Below are 17,095 nucleotides of genomic sequence, written 5' to 3'. Positions count from 1 at the left end.
TGTGCAGTGTTTGAAAAATGAATGAATTATGTTGTGTAGAGGGGGAGAGTGAAGCAGTAAAAACTTCCATCAGTGCTAGCTGTGCTGTGGAGCGAGGTAAAACAGGTCTGTAAACAGTCCTTGGGGTAGTGCTCTCTGACTGGGGAGAGTTTGTGTCTCACTGAGTCAGTTCTGCCCACTTGTTTTTGTATCTGATACTGTTTTTGGAAGGACTGAAATTTCCCTCCTTAGGTAAAAATTGGTTCTGAAAATCGATTTACATGTGGTCCCACATCTGATCCTTGAAGCTTCTGACTTTGTTAAAATTATAATAGTAATGCCAAGACAGCAGAGCTAGATGTGTACAGTATGTGGGGCTGTAGCTGTGTTTTTCTCAGATAGTTTTGAGTCTAAAACCTGTTCTTTTTCCAGTGGGAGGGGTAATCCTGGTTGCTCAACAATAGCACATGGTGTCACAGTCAAGAAGACTTGTTTATTTCATTTACAAAAAGGCAAAATTGCCCTTTGGTTCCTGACACACAGGTGGTTTTTTTTACAACATTACTTTTGCTGAAACATTCGGCTTCCCCCTTGAGTTACAGCTGTGTGGTGCCCACTTCTTCTCCTGTGTCTGATTAGACCCTGGGAAGATGAAAATGCATTTGAGAGGAGACAAATTGAAAATGACTGATTTTCATTGTCAGAACTGATAGAAATGAAGTATAAATGCAGCATGCATCACAGTGAATTTCTAGAGTTGTCAGTGCAGTGACCATCAGGGCCAAAGGTCCTGCTTTCAACAAAGACTAGTGGAAATTCTCCTTGGTTTGGATATCAGGCTTCAGAGGACAAGGGAAGTAGCAATTAAAGCCATTTAAAGTAGATTATCAAAGGCAACCTCATGAAACACAGATGTTTGGACAATTTGGCAGAGAACTAGTCAACAACTTGGGTTTTGTTTATAAATTTCATTCAAAATTTACTTAAACAAGTCCTCCCTGTAAGATACCTTTATAAAAATGAAGGTTTGACAGCTGTGTTTTTGCAATCAGCAAAGAAAAAATATCCCAGACCATAGGGATGTCCAAACTGGACCACAGCTGTTGAAAAATCTGGGACTAGCCATTGAAATATAAACCACTAGAGACAGGTGAGAGCTGGTGTGTTATGCCTTACTCTGGTTTACATTTGAGCTGGTTTGTGCCAGAGTTGTAATTTTGGTCTTGGGGAAGAATTAGTATATAACTGGTATAATATAATCTAAGAGGCAGGCTTTAAATCAGTCTGGTTGTAGATTTTCATGGGCAAATGAGTCTCTTGCTAAGTCTGCAGAACATACAAACCCATTCATGTGCTTTCTTCCTGTTGGGCAGTTGGGTTTTTTTAGTTTTATAGCTTAGTATTACAATTACTGCTTTTTATGCTGGAACAATTTGTTCTTCTACTCACAGGCATATTTACTACCGCGTGTCTCAGAGTTTGGCTTCCGTCTGTAAGGACACGAAAAAAAGGATTGTTGGCATGGAAAACTACCAAAGAGAATGAACCTGTTAATCCACAACTCTGTAAACATCCCTCCTGGTTAATGCAAAAAAAACTTACCTATTTTTAACCTTTAAAGCCTTGTGCTTCGATATGGTTTCTACTCAGTGTCTGTGTAGTAAGCTCAATGGATTTCTTAAAACTGGTTGACCGTGTGGCTGTAAAAATACATATCCCACGAAGGCAAACAAACCACAGCTGTTCCGTGCTAGATTCTCAGCTAGGTGTGTGTAGAGGTGAACTTGGCTGCGGGGGGAAGCCCTGTGGGGTGGCAGATGGGAAGGGAAGAGGCTGTTCCTGACAGGTGCTCCCTCCGGCTCCGTGGCTGCTCCTGCAGCGGACGGGAGGAGGAAGCACCTGGTGAGGGCATTGGGGAAGGGGGCACAGGAGGTGGCGCTGGGCCGGATCTTGCCAGACTCGGAACATTTGTCCTTTTTCTGTGCCTGTTTTCCAGGTGCATCAGCGGCTGTCTCCTTGGCAGAGCGTGAGGGTGGTGTATTGCAGTACCGTAGTGCCATCTGATGGTGAGTACACACGTGCGCCAGCTCCCGCCTCGCCTGAACTCCCCTAACTCACATTCCCTGCCCCCTTTTCTGGTTGAGGCTTTTTTGGCTGGGCACCGGTCCAGAGAACAACGGTAACAAGAATTAAGGCAATGGACAACTTTTCTATGAACTGTCCTTACAAAACTGGACGGGTTTTATAAAGAAAGATGGAGCTGCGTGCAGCTGTCCAAATCTTTTTGCCAGGCTTCTTTCTGATGTAGCTGTGAGGTCTGTATGATCCTTCCTGCAGGGAGGTGCCAAAGGCTGGAGCCAGCGTCTGTTCAGTGGTGCCAAGCACTAGGACACGAGGCAAAGGGCAGAAACTGATGCACAGGAAATTCTACCTGAACGTGAGGAAGAACTTCCCCTGTGCACTGGAACAGAGAGGTTGTGGAGTCTCCCTCACTGAGGATGCTCCAGAACTGTCTGGACACAATTCTGTGCTCTAGGATGTCCCTGCTTGAGCAGGGAGGTGGCACCAGAAAACCCACTGAGGTCCCTTCAGCCTGACCCTACCTGCCCCCTTAATTCCATTTATGTTACAGAAGTGCAGTTCATATCAGCTACATGCCAAAAAGGTCAACAGCATCATTTACTGCAGTGAATAAGTTGTGAAGCCAAGGCAATGTTATTCCTTTATTTAAATTCTTCGACAGTTCAAACATATGAGGTTTTTTTGAAAAGGCTGTCGAGCATAAAGCAAAAGGATGCACTGGTGGAACTTTGAAAATCTTGGTGCGCCGCAACGCAAAGAGGAAAGGAGCAGCTTTCAGCTTGCTGTGTGCTTAACATCTGCATGCTGTGCACAAGAAGTGGAGCACTTGTGCTGCCAGATGTGAGCATTGAGTGGATCTTCTCCTTGTTAAGGCTTGTTAATAAGGTCTGAAGGCTAATAAATGAAGGGTTCCTGCTTCTACTGCCAGGAAGACAAGTGTGCAAAGACAAAGAGAACATGACTGCTCTGCAGAGCTTACATGAAAACCTGGGGGCTTAAACAGGTAGAAGTGTAGAGGATGTGTAAGGTTGAGAAGGTGTCTGCCTGTGCCTGATTTGATTTTACCTCTCCTTGTGTTGTGCTTGAGTAATTATCTCATTATTTCTTCTGATAATTTTGCCTTTACCAGTAGCCAATGTTTAACACTTGCTTATTTGGCCACACTTTTTTCTTTCACTGTACTTCATTTTGACCTCATCTGTTGCTCAAATTGACCTTAAGCAAAAATGGAAATCTTTTTAAGAAAAAGACCCGTGACCTGTTGCTGATGCACATAAGATTGACTTAAAACTTTGTGATGCTTGGATGGAACTCATACCTCAAAGCAACCCCAGCCTTAATATAGCATGTAAAGCTTCTCAAATCCTCCATGGTCTCATTTAGCACCATTCCTGACCAGGCTGTAAGTGACTGTAAATGTAAGTGAAGCACACTTATATCAAAATAATTTCTTTCACTTGCCATGCATTTAAATGCTGGCTTAAAATTTAACTAGCAGAGGATTGGCTGAAACCTTAGCTCTGTAATTAGTGAGGTGCCAAATGCTTTGTCCACTTAGTAACTTGTGGAGTAGATGCAGAAGACGCAGGGGGCTGTGGGAGAGAAGAGTGAGGGCTTGTTAATAACTTTTACTGGAGCTGCCTGCTGCTGTCTGCTGGGTTTATGTTGTTGTGTCCTTCAGATTTCCTTCCTTTTTTTCTTTTGCCTCTTCCCTCTTCAATGCAGTAAAAATCTGATCAGCATTACTTGTGTGGGAGGTGATGAGAGGATCAACCTGGACTTACAGACTTTCCCTGCCAGTGAATTAAGCTAGGAAATTACTTTTAGATGGTTTTTGCAAGGAAAGCATAAAGCAGCTGTATTTAAAGACTTACTGACCCTGTGTTTGAAGGGAAATAATTTGGTCTTTAATACTTCACCTAAACTGGAAGTCCTAGTAAAAGGCTTTGTTTGTTCTCCTAATGCTGATTACTCCTAAAATGCAGCAGGGCTGTTCCTGGTAGGCAGTTCCTGCAGAGCTGGCAGGCCTGGAGCTGTGGTTGTGGTGTGGTAGCAGTGGAGATACATGGAAAAAGTGTAAATGTAAACATTGTTCTCTCTTGTGCTCTGCAAAAAAACCTGCTTCACTGCCTGTGTAGTCCAGGTAGCTTTTTTAATTTAAAGAAAACCTGATAGCTGGTGTCATAACAGCTGCTGCTAAGGAGCTCTAAATTGTCTGACAGTCCAAATAAATTGGCACTTTGCTTTATTTCTTTCCAGTAAATATCTGATTGTTGTTCCTGAATTCTGCGCTTCAAAACACTAAAGCTACTAAAATCCTGTCAGATGTCTGAGCCTTGAGAATAGGCATTGATAGGGTTTCAAATACTGGGGCCTCTTAGGATGCTTTAGTTGTTTTAGGTGTCCATTCTTGGTTGCTTCTGCCTAGTCTTTAAGGACTTGAAGGCAGCAATCCCTTGCAAGAGGGGAAAAAGCTTTATTATGCTTGATTCATTTCATGAGGGTGTGTGGTAGTTAAGAATGAAAAGAGAGTTCTGATTTTGTGAAAGTGCACTTGGTACATCCTTTCTCAATATCCACAATCCCCCATTTTTGCAAAGGTGTGTGGCCCCAGGACTTGTCCTCATAGTTCCCTTTGCTAGTTAAAATAACATTATTTGCCCTTATTTCTACTTCTGTTGACTTTTTGACTGACTGGTTTTGATGTTAGCAGCTTAAAATGACTTAGCATGTCAATCCATGAGTTCAGTGAGTTTAAGGAGACAAGAGTTGACCAAAGCTGCCACAGGTTGGGCTACTGAGGCAGATGAATTGTGGGTGGGTGTGACTGCACCATCCTTGAGACACAGCAAATGCTCTGAGCAATAAAAAACCCTGTATGTTTTTACATAAGAAGGATACCTTTGAAAACAAATAATTTGGAGATGTGCTGCTATATCTTAGAGCTACATCACTTCAGGACAGTTGTGGCTGTGCTTCAGTAAAAGGGAATATGAACTTTTAACTTCTGTTTTCTATGTATGCAATCTCACGAAGCACACAGAACAGGTTGTATCAGTAAAATAATAACCATCTTACAGCTCATGCAGGTCATGGATTTTAGAATTACAGAAATCCTCAAGAACGCTCTCACAAGAGCTTTAGGCAGCACCAAAGAAATGGAAAATCTTGTTTTATCTACACCTAAGTAGTAATGCCTTTCTGGAGAAGTACAAAGCATATTGATCCCATGAATTTTAGATGAAATGACCTTGAAGCCTAAACCCAGAGTTCTGCTCTCCTACAACCTTATGCTCCTGACTGCTTTCTTATGTCTTGCCTCAGGACAAGGAGGAGGAAACCAGAACTAAACAATAATAAAAACTTTTGAAGTGGGTCCTTCGTTGATGTTTCCTAATAGACACAATCTGCCTTCGTCTGCTCAGCTATAAATCCTGATATAAACACAAGTGTTTTGTCTTTCATAGTCCAAAATGCTTTTATTCTCAAAACCTAACCAAAGCATACCATGTTACTGCTTTTAGATGTCGTGTTGCTTTTAGAACAAAGATGACTGTATTTAAAGTAACTTTTACAAATTACAGAAAAGTTCTGCTGAGTTACTGGACTGAGAATCTCGGCCTTACCTCCATTTTTCTTTGGCCACATCTCTTGAGAAAACCAAAGGTTTAGTCTGCTGTATTCAGATTATAGTCAAGTTTGCCTCTTCTTCCATGGAACAAGTAGAGAAGATCCGTTATCCCTTAGTGATAAACTTGTACTTTTGTTGTCTCTGTAGAAGTGACGGTGGTTTACCAAAACGGGTTGCCTGTGATTTCTGTGAGTCTTCCATCGCGGCGTGAGCGCTGCCAGTTCACCCTGAAACCCATCTCAGACTCTGTCGGGGTGTTCTTGCAACAGCTGCGGGCAGAGGACAGAGGAATTGATCGGGTTGCAATCTACTCAGCAGGTACTGTTGTTTACAAACTAATTGATTTACTTGCTTGCTGGCTGTTTGCATCCGGCCCTTTGCTTTTGAAGTAAAAGTTTGCTCTGGTGTTGAGTTCTTCAAACTTCCTGAAAGAGCAGAAGATAGAAATGCTGTTCCTAGAGTAAGAATGTTTTGTAGTCAGGGCTGCCAAGGAAATCAGTTCTAAGGGAGATGTTTTCTGGTGAGTTCCCCACCATTTAGTGGGAAAGATGCAAGCTATGCAACCTACCTAGATGTGTAAATTGATTTATAAGGAATTGGGTGTGAGAGGTGAACTACTACATGGGAAGCAGTATCCTCCTGTAGCAGTGAGAACTCAGTCACTCTCACCTTTCGTTGTCCTCTGGAGAGATTAGAAACCAAACAGCCGGATTTGAGATGGTGTCACAACTTAGCCACAGCATGCTTAAAATCCTTTGTTCCTCCTGCTTAATGCATCATCTGTGTTTTCTTTACAGATGGCACACGAGTGGCCTCCTCCACGGGCATAGACCTGCTTCTGCTGGATGACTTCAAGCTGATCATTAATGATGTCTCGTACCACGTCAGACCACCAAAGAGAGGTAAAGCAGCCTGCTTCTGCTCGGCACTGGGAGTACGTTTCAGTATTCAGTTCCCTGCTTCATTGCAACGTGCTTTATTAACTTGTTCAGGAGCATGAAGTGTTGTTTCTAAAGGGAAGCCTTGTGATTTCTAATCCTGCCCTTGGAGCCCAATTTGGAGATATCCAAGCAATCAGAATAATCACTAATGAAAAGCAGATATTTCATTCTGTTCAAAGCTGGTGCCCCCAGCCCTCAAGAGGCATAAACAAAGAAATAGAATTCCTTTTCATTTCTAAGTTTTTCAATTTTATTTTTTTTTTTAATGACTGAGAAGTAATTTAATTTAACTTGTTCTGAAGGAATACAATACAAGATGGAAATTAGATTGAAACTTAGATTGTCTGTTTTGGAAGAATAAATTGTTGCTTTCCCCTGACAGCTAACATTGATTCCATTTAAGTGTGGTACTTTGAATATTGCAGATAAACCTCAAAATCTTGTTAGCTACCAGTGAAATAAAGGAGACTGTGCCTTTAGAAGGTTGTCTTATGAAGAATCAGGTAGAAAAGGAAGGGAAACCAGCCTACTTTGAGTCAATAAGAAAATCAATTTCAATATTATTCTTTGGACATGTGTGATTTTCAAGGTATGAAAACCTGCAAAAAGCTTTTAAGACACTTTAGCATTACTGGGGAAGGCAGGAACTCAGTGTTTTTATTCTGCCCTCTTTCTTCTGGGCACCTTCATAGCCTTCATAAAATACCAGGCTCTTGCATGCCTGTAACCTCTGAGGATTTGAACAAAAGGGACAGCTTGGGAAGTGCTGTTCTGTTTGGCTCTTGGCTCACAGATTTGAAGGATGTTATTGTTCTGTTATTCTGGAACTGGGAGTGCAGTACTGGGTGAAATGATCTTTCTCCCCCAAGTGTGGTGTAGGCTGACCTCTACTAGAGATGACTTTTTTTTTCCCCATCTCAATTAAAAGCACCTTAGCAGGAAGCTCTCCACTAAGACTGGATATCTAAACCATTGGATATCACACACACAAAGAAGTTACTCTGCTCTGTCACCCACTGTGTGCTGATAAGTGAGCTCTTGGATCACCAAGGTTACAGGAAATTGTCTCCTAGGATGCACTTGACAAGGAGATTTCTATAGTTTGTGCTGAAATGAATGTGCCTGCAAAGAGGTGCTGAGATTTGTTCTGTCAAACTTTTCAGCTGTTGCTTTTGCATTTTTACAAGATCAGCTTGTGTATTTGAAAATGGAAAGGCCAGAATACTGTCGTTTTAAATAAGTATTGCTTGATGGTCACCTCAGTAGATACACATGGATTTTTTTTTTCTTCGTAGGAGAACAGGAGCCCTTTACTAGAATGAAATTTGGTACTTTGTGTGTCTTGGCACAGGCAACTGAATCACTTTTTTCCCTCAAGTTGTTGATGTTCAGACTTAAGCTGTCCATAGCATTTTGAGTTGGTAAAATAATATTTTGTTGACTTTAGGTACAAGTCCAAGGATGCCACAAAAACTAATTTTATTTGGTTAATGTAAAAATCTTTTGCTTGAATTTCAAGCTTCTTTTTTTTTCACCTGTGGACTGTAAGACAGTACAAGTAGACGCAACTCCTTTACAAACTGGCATCCTCTAGGAATCCTTTTTGAGTTGCAATGCAGTGATAAAGGTGTTTGAGTCATGGCCCTGTTTTTGTTTCTAGATACTGTGAAGGAGAACTTCACTCCTTTGCAGACAGCACAGCAAGGGGAGCACAACACAGAGCATTGGGCAACAATTCTTGGCACTGGCACTCAAAAATGCTGCTGATGGGGCTGTTGTGGGGTCCCTAACCCACAATGTTCAGCTGCCACCACCAAAACTCTGGTTAACAGCTGGTGTGATGGATAGTGGCTAGTTTAGTTCATTTGACTTGTGTGTAAATGTGAATCAGAAGCAGCTGTTGACATCTGGCCAGCCTTATAGGACATCTCTGTTTTCCTTGTTCTTATCACATTTTAGGAATATCCAGTAGTAAAGCCTGGTTTTCTTTCAAGGGAGTCACATTGTCTTAGAGTGCTGGAGCTCTTCCAAGGATTTCTCTGATGAAAAGACAGTTTTGTTCATTTCCGGTGCAGACAAAAAGCGGTTTCCCAAGGGCACAGGAGAAGCCCTGTGGGCACAGGTGTGAAATGCAGCCTCTGTTTTTTTCCCTAGAGCTCTTAAGCCATGAAAATGCCACGACGCTGAATGATGTGAAGACGTTGGTTCAGCAGTTGTACACAGCCTTGAGCATCGAGGAGCACCAGCTGAACAAGGAGAAGGAGCTGATAGGGAGACTAGAGCAATTGAAGGAGCAACTAGCACCTCTAGAAAAAGTAAGGAATTTCTCAGTGTGTTGTATTTATCCTCCAAATACAGCTTGAATGTATTTCCAGGCTTTAATTGGGTCCCTGGCATGCTTCAAATAGTTTTAAGATCACCGAACCAAGTGTTTACCAAACCATGCCTACTTCTGGTTTCTGTGGAAATATGTTGTTTCCTTGCTTTAAATAGTTAGAAATGAGCTTGTTAGTAAATGAAGACTGGGGCTAATGCACCAGAACCTCTCTGAACACAGAGAAATAAATACTTTCCTGAGGCATTTAGAGCATGCTCAGAGTAAATATAGATGACGACAAGTTAGTGATGGAAAAAAGGTTTAGGTTTGTTTGTATAAGCATCATGCTTAATCAAATCATGTTTCAAACCACTTGATGTTACTGTTAATATAAGGGACTACTATTATCTCAACAATATTAATGTAATTACTTCTGAGACTGCAAGGTGTGTGTTTCTGCCTTCTTGCAGGTAAGGATGGAGCTCAGCAGGAAAGCAGAGAAGAGGACAACCTTGGTGTTGTGGGGAGGCCTGGCCTACATGGCCACTCAGTTTGGGATTCTGGCCCGCCTGACCTGGTGGGAATATTCTTGGGACATTATGGAACCAGTGACCTATTTCATCACCTATGGTAGTGCCATGGCAATGTATGCTTATTTCGTAATGACCCGCCAGGTAGGATTTGTTGTGCTGATGTTGACACTTCAGTAGAAGACTTTCTCTGGGCTCTACTACCTAGAAAAATAGCCAAGTTGTGCCTGGTAGAAGCTGCTTTGCCCCTTCCTTGCCCTGTTGGAACCCAGATGCCACTTACTGAATTTGTGCTGGCCAGGGAGGTGGTGTGTGCCTGTGGGGTGTTCTCATGGGGTTCCTGGCTGGTATGTCTTGCCAGAAATGCTTTTCTGTGTTTGGTGGCTGACTGCTGTGGCCAAACAGATTCATCTGCTGGCAGATATTGTCAGTACAGACAGGTAGGGCTGCAGGAGGTACTTCTGAGCTTGAAGGAAGCCCACCCCTCTCACATGCCACATTAGCCTTTTTTAAAGAGCCCAAGAATCAGGCATCTCATTGGAAATGCCTTTCACAGATCTAGCCTCCCATCCAGACTCTGTCTCTGGATCCTTGTAACTGTGACAGATTCTCTGAGGATTTTCTAGTGCATGGTTTGTCTCACGAGCTCCTAATCCCGCCTAAATAATGAGGAAGGGAGGGCTCAGATTGTCTCTACTGTAACAGGGCTGTCAGAACAGATGCTGCAGGTGTTCCAGCATGGTGTCCAAGGGTCTGTCAGCTGCATCATTTCAGGGACAGTATTTATAGCTTCTTCTCCCTCCTTTTTTCCTCACAAACTTGTCAGTATGAAATGTTAGTTCTTGTTGTCTCTGCATGGAAGGATTCACACACTGGGGACAGGAGGAAGGTGATAGTAATTCACTGCTGGAGTGTAACAAATGAGTAGAGAAGCAAATGTCTGACTTTGCTGGGTCTGGTTGGGATGGAGTTAATGTTCTTCAGAGCAACTGGTGTGGTGCAGTGTTTGCCACTTGTGACCAAGACAGCCTTGGTAACACAGCAGTGCTTTTGCTATTGCTGAGTAGTGCTGGTACAGCCTCAAGGCCTTCTCTGGTTTTTGTTCTTCCCTGGTCTGCCCCCTCCCAACACCCTGCTTCCCATCCCTGGGAATAGGCTGGGAGGAGGGAACACATCTAGCCCAGCTACCCTGAACTGACCAAACTGATACTCCATACCACTTAATGGCACATTTTTTAATAAATGGGGAGGGAGTCTCTCCAAAGCAGCTGTTGCTCAGAGTCTGGCTGGACACTGGTCTGCTGGCAGGAGGTGGTCAGTGATTGCTTTTGCATCACTCTCGTTGCAGGTTTTTGTCATCAGTTACTAAGCTGCCTTTAACTTTGCGCATAATTTTTTTTTTCCTACCTTTGGATTCTCTTCTCTCTCCCATCCAGCTGTGTAGAAGTGAGTGATTGGGTGGGGGTTTAGCTGCTGGCAGGGGTCACCCACCACTGTGTGAGCTTGGACCAGGCTTGTTCCTTCTGTCAGAAACTGGTCATTCTCCCAAACACACCTGATACATCCTATGCTATGGCATCCTGTGCTGCCTCCCTGCTGTAGCTTTATTCCTGTTTTCTCTCCTTTTCTTCTCTTCAGGAATATGTTTATCCAGATGCCAGAGACAGACAGTACTTACTATTTTTCCATAAAGGAGCCAAAAAGACAAGATTTGATCTAGAGAAATACAATCAACTCAAGGATGCAATTGCTCAGGTAACAAGAATTTTTTCAGAAACAAGATAATGAAATTACTGCTTGCTCTTCATTACTATTAATAGAGACACCTCAAGCAAGAATGAATGTATTTTAAGTTTTCAGCCTATTTTTTTGTCACAGCCCCACTGCCATCACTGAATTGGCTTTGATATTCCCAAGAATAGAAGTGTAAATCAACATGAAATCCGTATCAATCTTAGGGGCCTTTCAGAAACTGCTGGCAAATCTTGAGTAGCTTCAGACTCTTTATGCCTCAGAGGAGCCTAATTCAAGCTTTCTTTTCTTCTCAGCTCCTACACACCAGATGGATTTAGTGAGGAATGAAGTCTTGCATCCCTTCAGTTCAGGTCTTCAGTGCAGTCCTGGAAAATAACGTTCAGAAAATGTAGCTGTATTGTTAAAGTCAGTGGGGGCAGATTTCTAAGACTCCAGACACCCTTGACAGATTATCCACACTGTGGGATCTGTTCAGAAAGGACTCTAATAGAGATGTTTCCTTGTGTTTCTCAGAGCATTATTGCAGAAGGATGGTATGAGCAGAAGCAGCAGAGTTACCACGTTATTTTTCACTGCTCTCTATCATACTTTATTCACAGACTTTGGAAATGACAGTGTAAGATATCCAGGGTAAGATGAGTTCTCCCCCAGCCTTGGAGAACAAACTTCATAAGGAAGGACACATAGGTGTTTCTGGGGTTCCTGCCGTATTTTCCTGGAGCTTTTCTTCTAGTTTTCTTCTTCTAATAATCTAGTTGGAATGTTGGTTTGTTGGGTTTTTGTTGGCTTTAAAAAAAAAAAAATTCCAGTGAGTTTACAGGGATCCAAATCTTCCCTAACCTATTCCTTTAAGTGACTGTGTGCAGACAAGTTCAGAGAAATACAGCTGAGAATTTTTTCCTAAATGTAAGCCTGCAGCTTTGTTTCACTTTTTGGACAATTTCCTGCTGGACAGGGAAAATACAAGGAAATGTGGGAAAGCTTTTCTTTCTCTAAAAGGAAATAGTACTGGGGGAAGTTGTTTTGGGAGCTTGTGCTTTATAAGGTGTTTTTTGCTTTTAGGCAGAATTGGACCTTAAGAGGCTTCGAGACCCACTGCAAGTTCATCTGCCCATCCAGCAAATTTCTGAAAAGGACTGATCAGCAAAGAAGCTCTGAACCCCGGCAAAAAACCTGTTCATAGCTCTTGCCTTTTTTAATTAAAGCATTGCAGGTGGAAGCTGGGACATGGTGTGGGGGGTGGAGGGTTTTTACCTTTAATCAAGACAAAGGACTGTAAAGGGGGAAAATCTCTTAAATCTGAAGATGGGACATTGTGGAATGTTAGTTCTGAAAAGGGCTTGGCAAATAGTCACGTTTTAAAATCTGTCAGAATGGCAATTGTGTACAAATACAGGATTGGGGGGTTTCATGAAAAGAATGTAATGCTGGGGTGTAGGGGTGTCTTCTTCCAGCTTTGCAGGGTCTGCTTCCTAATAAGACACCAGCAGCCTGCTTAGCTTTTTAAATTTTCCTTTACCTGATTCCAATCTCTCTTTCTCTCTTGAAAAAAACAAAAGGAGAAAAAAAAATGAACAAAGAATCCAAGCCACCTGGAGCTCTGGCTGGTGATCAGAACTTGCACTCCACCGCCATTAACACGCACACTTCTGGTCAGACCTGGTCTCTTTTATAAAGTTACTACAAGACTGCTTTCTACTGGAAAACCGTGAGCTTCCCCTTCCCAGCCCACCCCCCTGTGCTCCACTGACTTCCTCCTTTGCTTATTTGTAGCACAGATTGGTTGTAGCCAAGTGAGAGAAGGAATGAGTTTTCTTCTGGACATTTGATAATCGATATTTTGGATTATTCCATAATAACTCCATAAACTTTGTGTCCCAGTGCCCTTGAGCTCCTCCTAGAAATCCATGGCAGCATTGCATGAGCGAATTTTTATATTCAGTCTTAAGAGAGGGAGGTTCCCCTCTTCCTACCCCAAATCTGAGAGCTACCTGGACTATGAAATTATGAAGGCTTAAGGGATTACAAAACTGCTGCTGGAGTCATGACTCCTGCTTTTAAATGAACAGTTTTGGAGCATGGAATAATGAAACTCAATACTCAACTGCTTGTGTAATGGGATAGAAAGTTTCATATATCCTCAAAGCATTTCCCTTGCCCAGAGGCTTTTTGAGGGCCTGGGGATCTTGCAGTGCAAGACACAGAACTGCTTTGGTTCTGTAGCACTTCCCCTGATTAAGTAGCTTTAAGTGAACCTTGTGTCCACAGGTCAGAATTTCTTTGGAGTGGCTAATGACATCTCTTGTTCTTAGCTAAAAAGAAATAATGGAAGGAAGGTCAACCCATTGCCCTCTCTCTTAGCCAAGGCTGGCTGCTTTCTAAGCAGATAAAGCATCTCTTCACTCAAAGCAGGTCAGTCTGGTTTAGCATCCTGCTGATAAATGCTGTGGAGACAGGATGAAGGTGGGAGAAGGACACTAAGCTTTATATGCAGAAAGACTGGCTGCTTCTTTTTGATGTTTCACTACTATTCCTCACTGTGTCATGGAAAGAGGCTTCTGGTTTTTTGGAGAACCGTGTTTTAAAAATATAGGCAAGAAAATAATTCAGTATTAACTAGATGCCAGGTGCCTTGCAGATGTGGAAACACAGCTGGGATTGCTGCCTCTTCTCACTCAGTGGCATGTTGGACCGAATGGGTGCATGTTTCTAGTTTTGGGTTTTTTTTTTCCCTTCCCCTTTTCCTCTGTCTTTCCATTTAATTACGTTGTGTGATTATTTTTTATCTGTTTTATCCTGTTTGTGTGATGAGTTTTAAAAGGAAAAAAGTGAACACAATCCTGTAGCTGAATCCTTGGTGTGTGTTTGGGATGAGGGAGGGAGCATGGAGAAAAGTCCTTCTTTAAAAAAAAAAAAAAAAAAAAAAACAGAAAAAAAAAAACCTGAACATGTGTAAAATCCTGTATCATTTATGAAATATGTATAAAGGAGCAATGTACTTCTCGAACAATAAATAACTATTCAATTTTTGAATCAGTGCTCTTGAATAATGTTATTTCCCCCAGCTGAGAAAAGCATATTCCCTGTGTGGCAGCTCTCTCCTGAGTTTCCTCCATTTCTTTTTGTTTAGGTTGTGTCTTCTTGACTGACCTTACCTCCCTGAGGACGTGGTGATGCAGATAATAGCTTTCCTGAAGAAGCCTGGATGGAGATCTGGCTGCCAGGCCTGGCTGCCTAACAGGGATCTCAGGAGCAGTTGAGGTGGTGAGGTAGAGGTGTAGAGATACTTGGTCTAGCAAAGATCTTCCTTTGTTTGTCCAGCACAGTAACAGGATAAGAATATAAATGGGCAGGTAATACCTAGGCAACCCAAAAGAGGTACCTGTGGTGTCAGTGTATTTCTATACTGCACTCAAGGGCTGTTTTGGAGAAAAAATGGAGTGTTAGGCTTCAGTTCCTTTCTTTTTGGACCCTTGAATGGTTTGTTTTCTCATAGTGATGTGTGATTTGTTCATTACCTTTGGGAATCAGCAGAGTATGCTTTGTCCAAACCTTATGGGTTATCAGGATGAGACGCTTGGTGCGGGTTTCCATTGTGCCCATGGACTGCTTAAAAAACTTACCATCCATGATTAGCTTGTTTTTGAAAAAGCCAGCTCTTGTGTTTTTCAAAGCTGGAAGGGAAGGGCTGGAAGCTGTGTGTTGTCAATCACTGCTGACAGGCCTCCTTCCTCCAAGCAGCCCTTAGTCTGCTGCTGTCCCCAGGTGAGCTGCTGCCACCCTTAGGTAAATTGTTTGGCTCAGTTGCATAAGAATTCATCCATTTTGGCATCCAGGAGAACAGGAGGCTTTGTGACATCTCAACACCACCATCTCTATTTTGAAAGCAAGAAGATGCTGTTACAAAACTGTTCCTGCACATGCTTTAATGTTGTTCTAGAGACAGTGTGGGTAAGGAAAGTGTCTGCATTTGTGCCCTGAAAACCCACAAGCCTCCCACTCCAGTCTCAGTGCCTTGGAATGCTAGCTAACACTGAAGGGAAGGGCAGGGTTTGTTTGCTCTCCTGATCCACACAGTTGGATCTCAACATCAACACGCTCTCTTTCAGCAGCTATTTCCCCTTTGGGAGCCAGGCAGGTGACAGGGTCCTGTCCCCCTGGCAGCACACGCAGAGCAGGCAGGGCTGCCTGAATTTTAATGTACCACTGCATTCCTCAGCCCTGGTGAGGGAGAAGCAGCAGAGTGCATTGCAGTGCTCAGATGCTGCTTTTTCTACCAATTCTGTCATTCTTTTGATTAACCTCTTCTGTGAGGGAGCTTTCAAATAAATGTATGACCAGTTCAAAGCTTCCTGGAGAGCTGCATTAAGTTGCCTTTTTCACACCCTTGAGGCTCTACCTTGCAGACCCCTGCAGGGAAGGTGTTCATGGCTCCTCTTTCCTGAAGAGCAAAGAAGAAACCCTTTTTCTTACCCCCTGTAACCCTTCCTGCCTGGCAGGCAGCAATGATGATCATCTTGCAGCAAGTTCTTATGCTTCCAGATAGGCTTTAAGAGGGTTTGCATGATGCTCTGGAGCTGCTGTTGGCTGTCAGACCATGGCACTGAGCCAGCCATGTGAAGCTGGCCAAGCTGCCCTATCTTTGAGCCAGTAGTCCAATTTCTCTGATATCCCCTGGGTTTGGTTTTTTTTTTTTTTTTTTTTGTGTGCATGTGGAGTTGCAAAAACAAGCTTCTTTCCTCTGTGCCCCATTGTATGGCTTCATTTTCACAGAGGAAGGAGATTTTTATATCTTAAGTATTCTTCTGCCTATCCCAATAGATGCTAATTATTCAGTTTTTAAAACCCATCAGGCTTATTTTCTTTACTGACGTTAAAGGGGTGAAAAATAAAATCCAGTCATGAAAATTAGACTTGTGGTGTACCTAAGCCCTGAAGCAGGGGAGAAGCTGCTCTTAGGCTGTGCTGCTGTGGCTCTGAGGACTCTTAAAAGATGAGTCCTGCTTCTCTTTCTGCCCCTGACTAGTTTTACAGTTGTTGGTGTGCTGTCTGTGCTCTTAACTCCTCCAGATGAAAATGGAGGAGCATGGAAAATATGCTGGGTTTGTAGGACCTGTGGGAAAACACTCTCAAAACACCAAGTTGTGCATCACAGTTCTCCACTAAGGGAAAGGAAATAACTGCTGCTCTTAACTAGGAGTGATCTACTTGCTTGATTTTAATGGGTTCTCAGGGTTGTACTTGTGTTGAGTTTGCCCACCCTTCACTCAGCTTGTGCTCCCTCCCTGATCTTCACAGCTTTTCCCACTGGCTCTGAGTCCTGGAACAAGTTGTTTACAGCAACGAGGCCTATCTCAAAGTCCTTGACTTGAGTACAAACCATCTCAGCTTCCTGTCAGGGCTTATTGTGAGCATGCATCCTCCAGTCAGTCCCAGACAAGGGAGCCTGTCCTGTGTGCTGGGTTCTCCTCCCTCTCTCCTGCAGGAAGTGCTGATTAGCTCTTCCTCTTGCTCCTTCTAGGCTGGTTGCAGGTTGCACCCAGAGCTGTGCTTCACACACCTCCCAGGGAATGGTGTGTCCTGAGAGGTGGCTCTAACAAAGCCAAGATCACTTCAGCAAATGCTGAAGTATTTTTACTAGGGAGTCCATTACAAACTGTACGAGACTTTCCAGCCCAGCCCAATGCTTTGAAGAAACTGGGTTCCTTGTGTGAGGATGGTAAAGCCCTGCAGAGATCTCTGGGAGGGACAAGAAGGGTGGTTGCCACCTGCAGAATGAGCAGGTGAATGAGATATGCCCAGGCTTTATAGCAGGCTTAGAACATCCCTCTTGGGTACCAAAATAAAATCCCTACCCTCT

General features: G+C 43.0%; 1 protein-coding gene across 1 annotated transcript in view; it reads left to right on the top strand.

Moving 5' to 3' along the window:
• Positions 1 to 12,446, top strand: part of MCU (mitochondrial calcium uniporter) — a 75,449-nt gene extending 63,003 nt beyond the window's left edge. Inside the window, exons 2-8 of the mRNA XM_062496236.1 lie at positions 1,976 to 2,045; positions 5,840 to 6,010; positions 6,490 to 6,594; positions 8,788 to 8,948; positions 9,421 to 9,624; positions 11,119 to 11,235; positions 12,302 to 12,446. Coding sequence (XP_062352220.1) covers positions 1,976 to 2,045; positions 5,840 to 6,010; positions 6,490 to 6,594; positions 8,788 to 8,948; positions 9,421 to 9,624; positions 11,119 to 11,235; positions 12,302 to 12,418 — 945 coding nt within the window. The 3' untranslated portion in view covers positions 12,419 to 12,446. The remainder of the gene's footprint in view (positions 1 to 1,975; positions 2,046 to 5,839; positions 6,011 to 6,489; positions 6,595 to 8,787; positions 8,949 to 9,420; positions 9,625 to 11,118; positions 11,236 to 12,301) is intronic.
• Positions 12,447 to 17,095: the final 4,649 nt, after the last annotated feature.

This window comes from Cinclus cinclus, chromosome 7, assembly GCF_963662255.1.
Source record: "Cinclus cinclus chromosome 7, bCinCin1.1, whole genome shotgun sequence".
Taxonomy (NCBI): Eukaryota; Metazoa; Chordata; class Aves; order Passeriformes; family Cinclidae; genus Cinclus; species Cinclus cinclus.
Note: the sequence above shows the minus strand (reverse complement) of the source record. Positions and strands in the feature narration are given on the sequence as shown.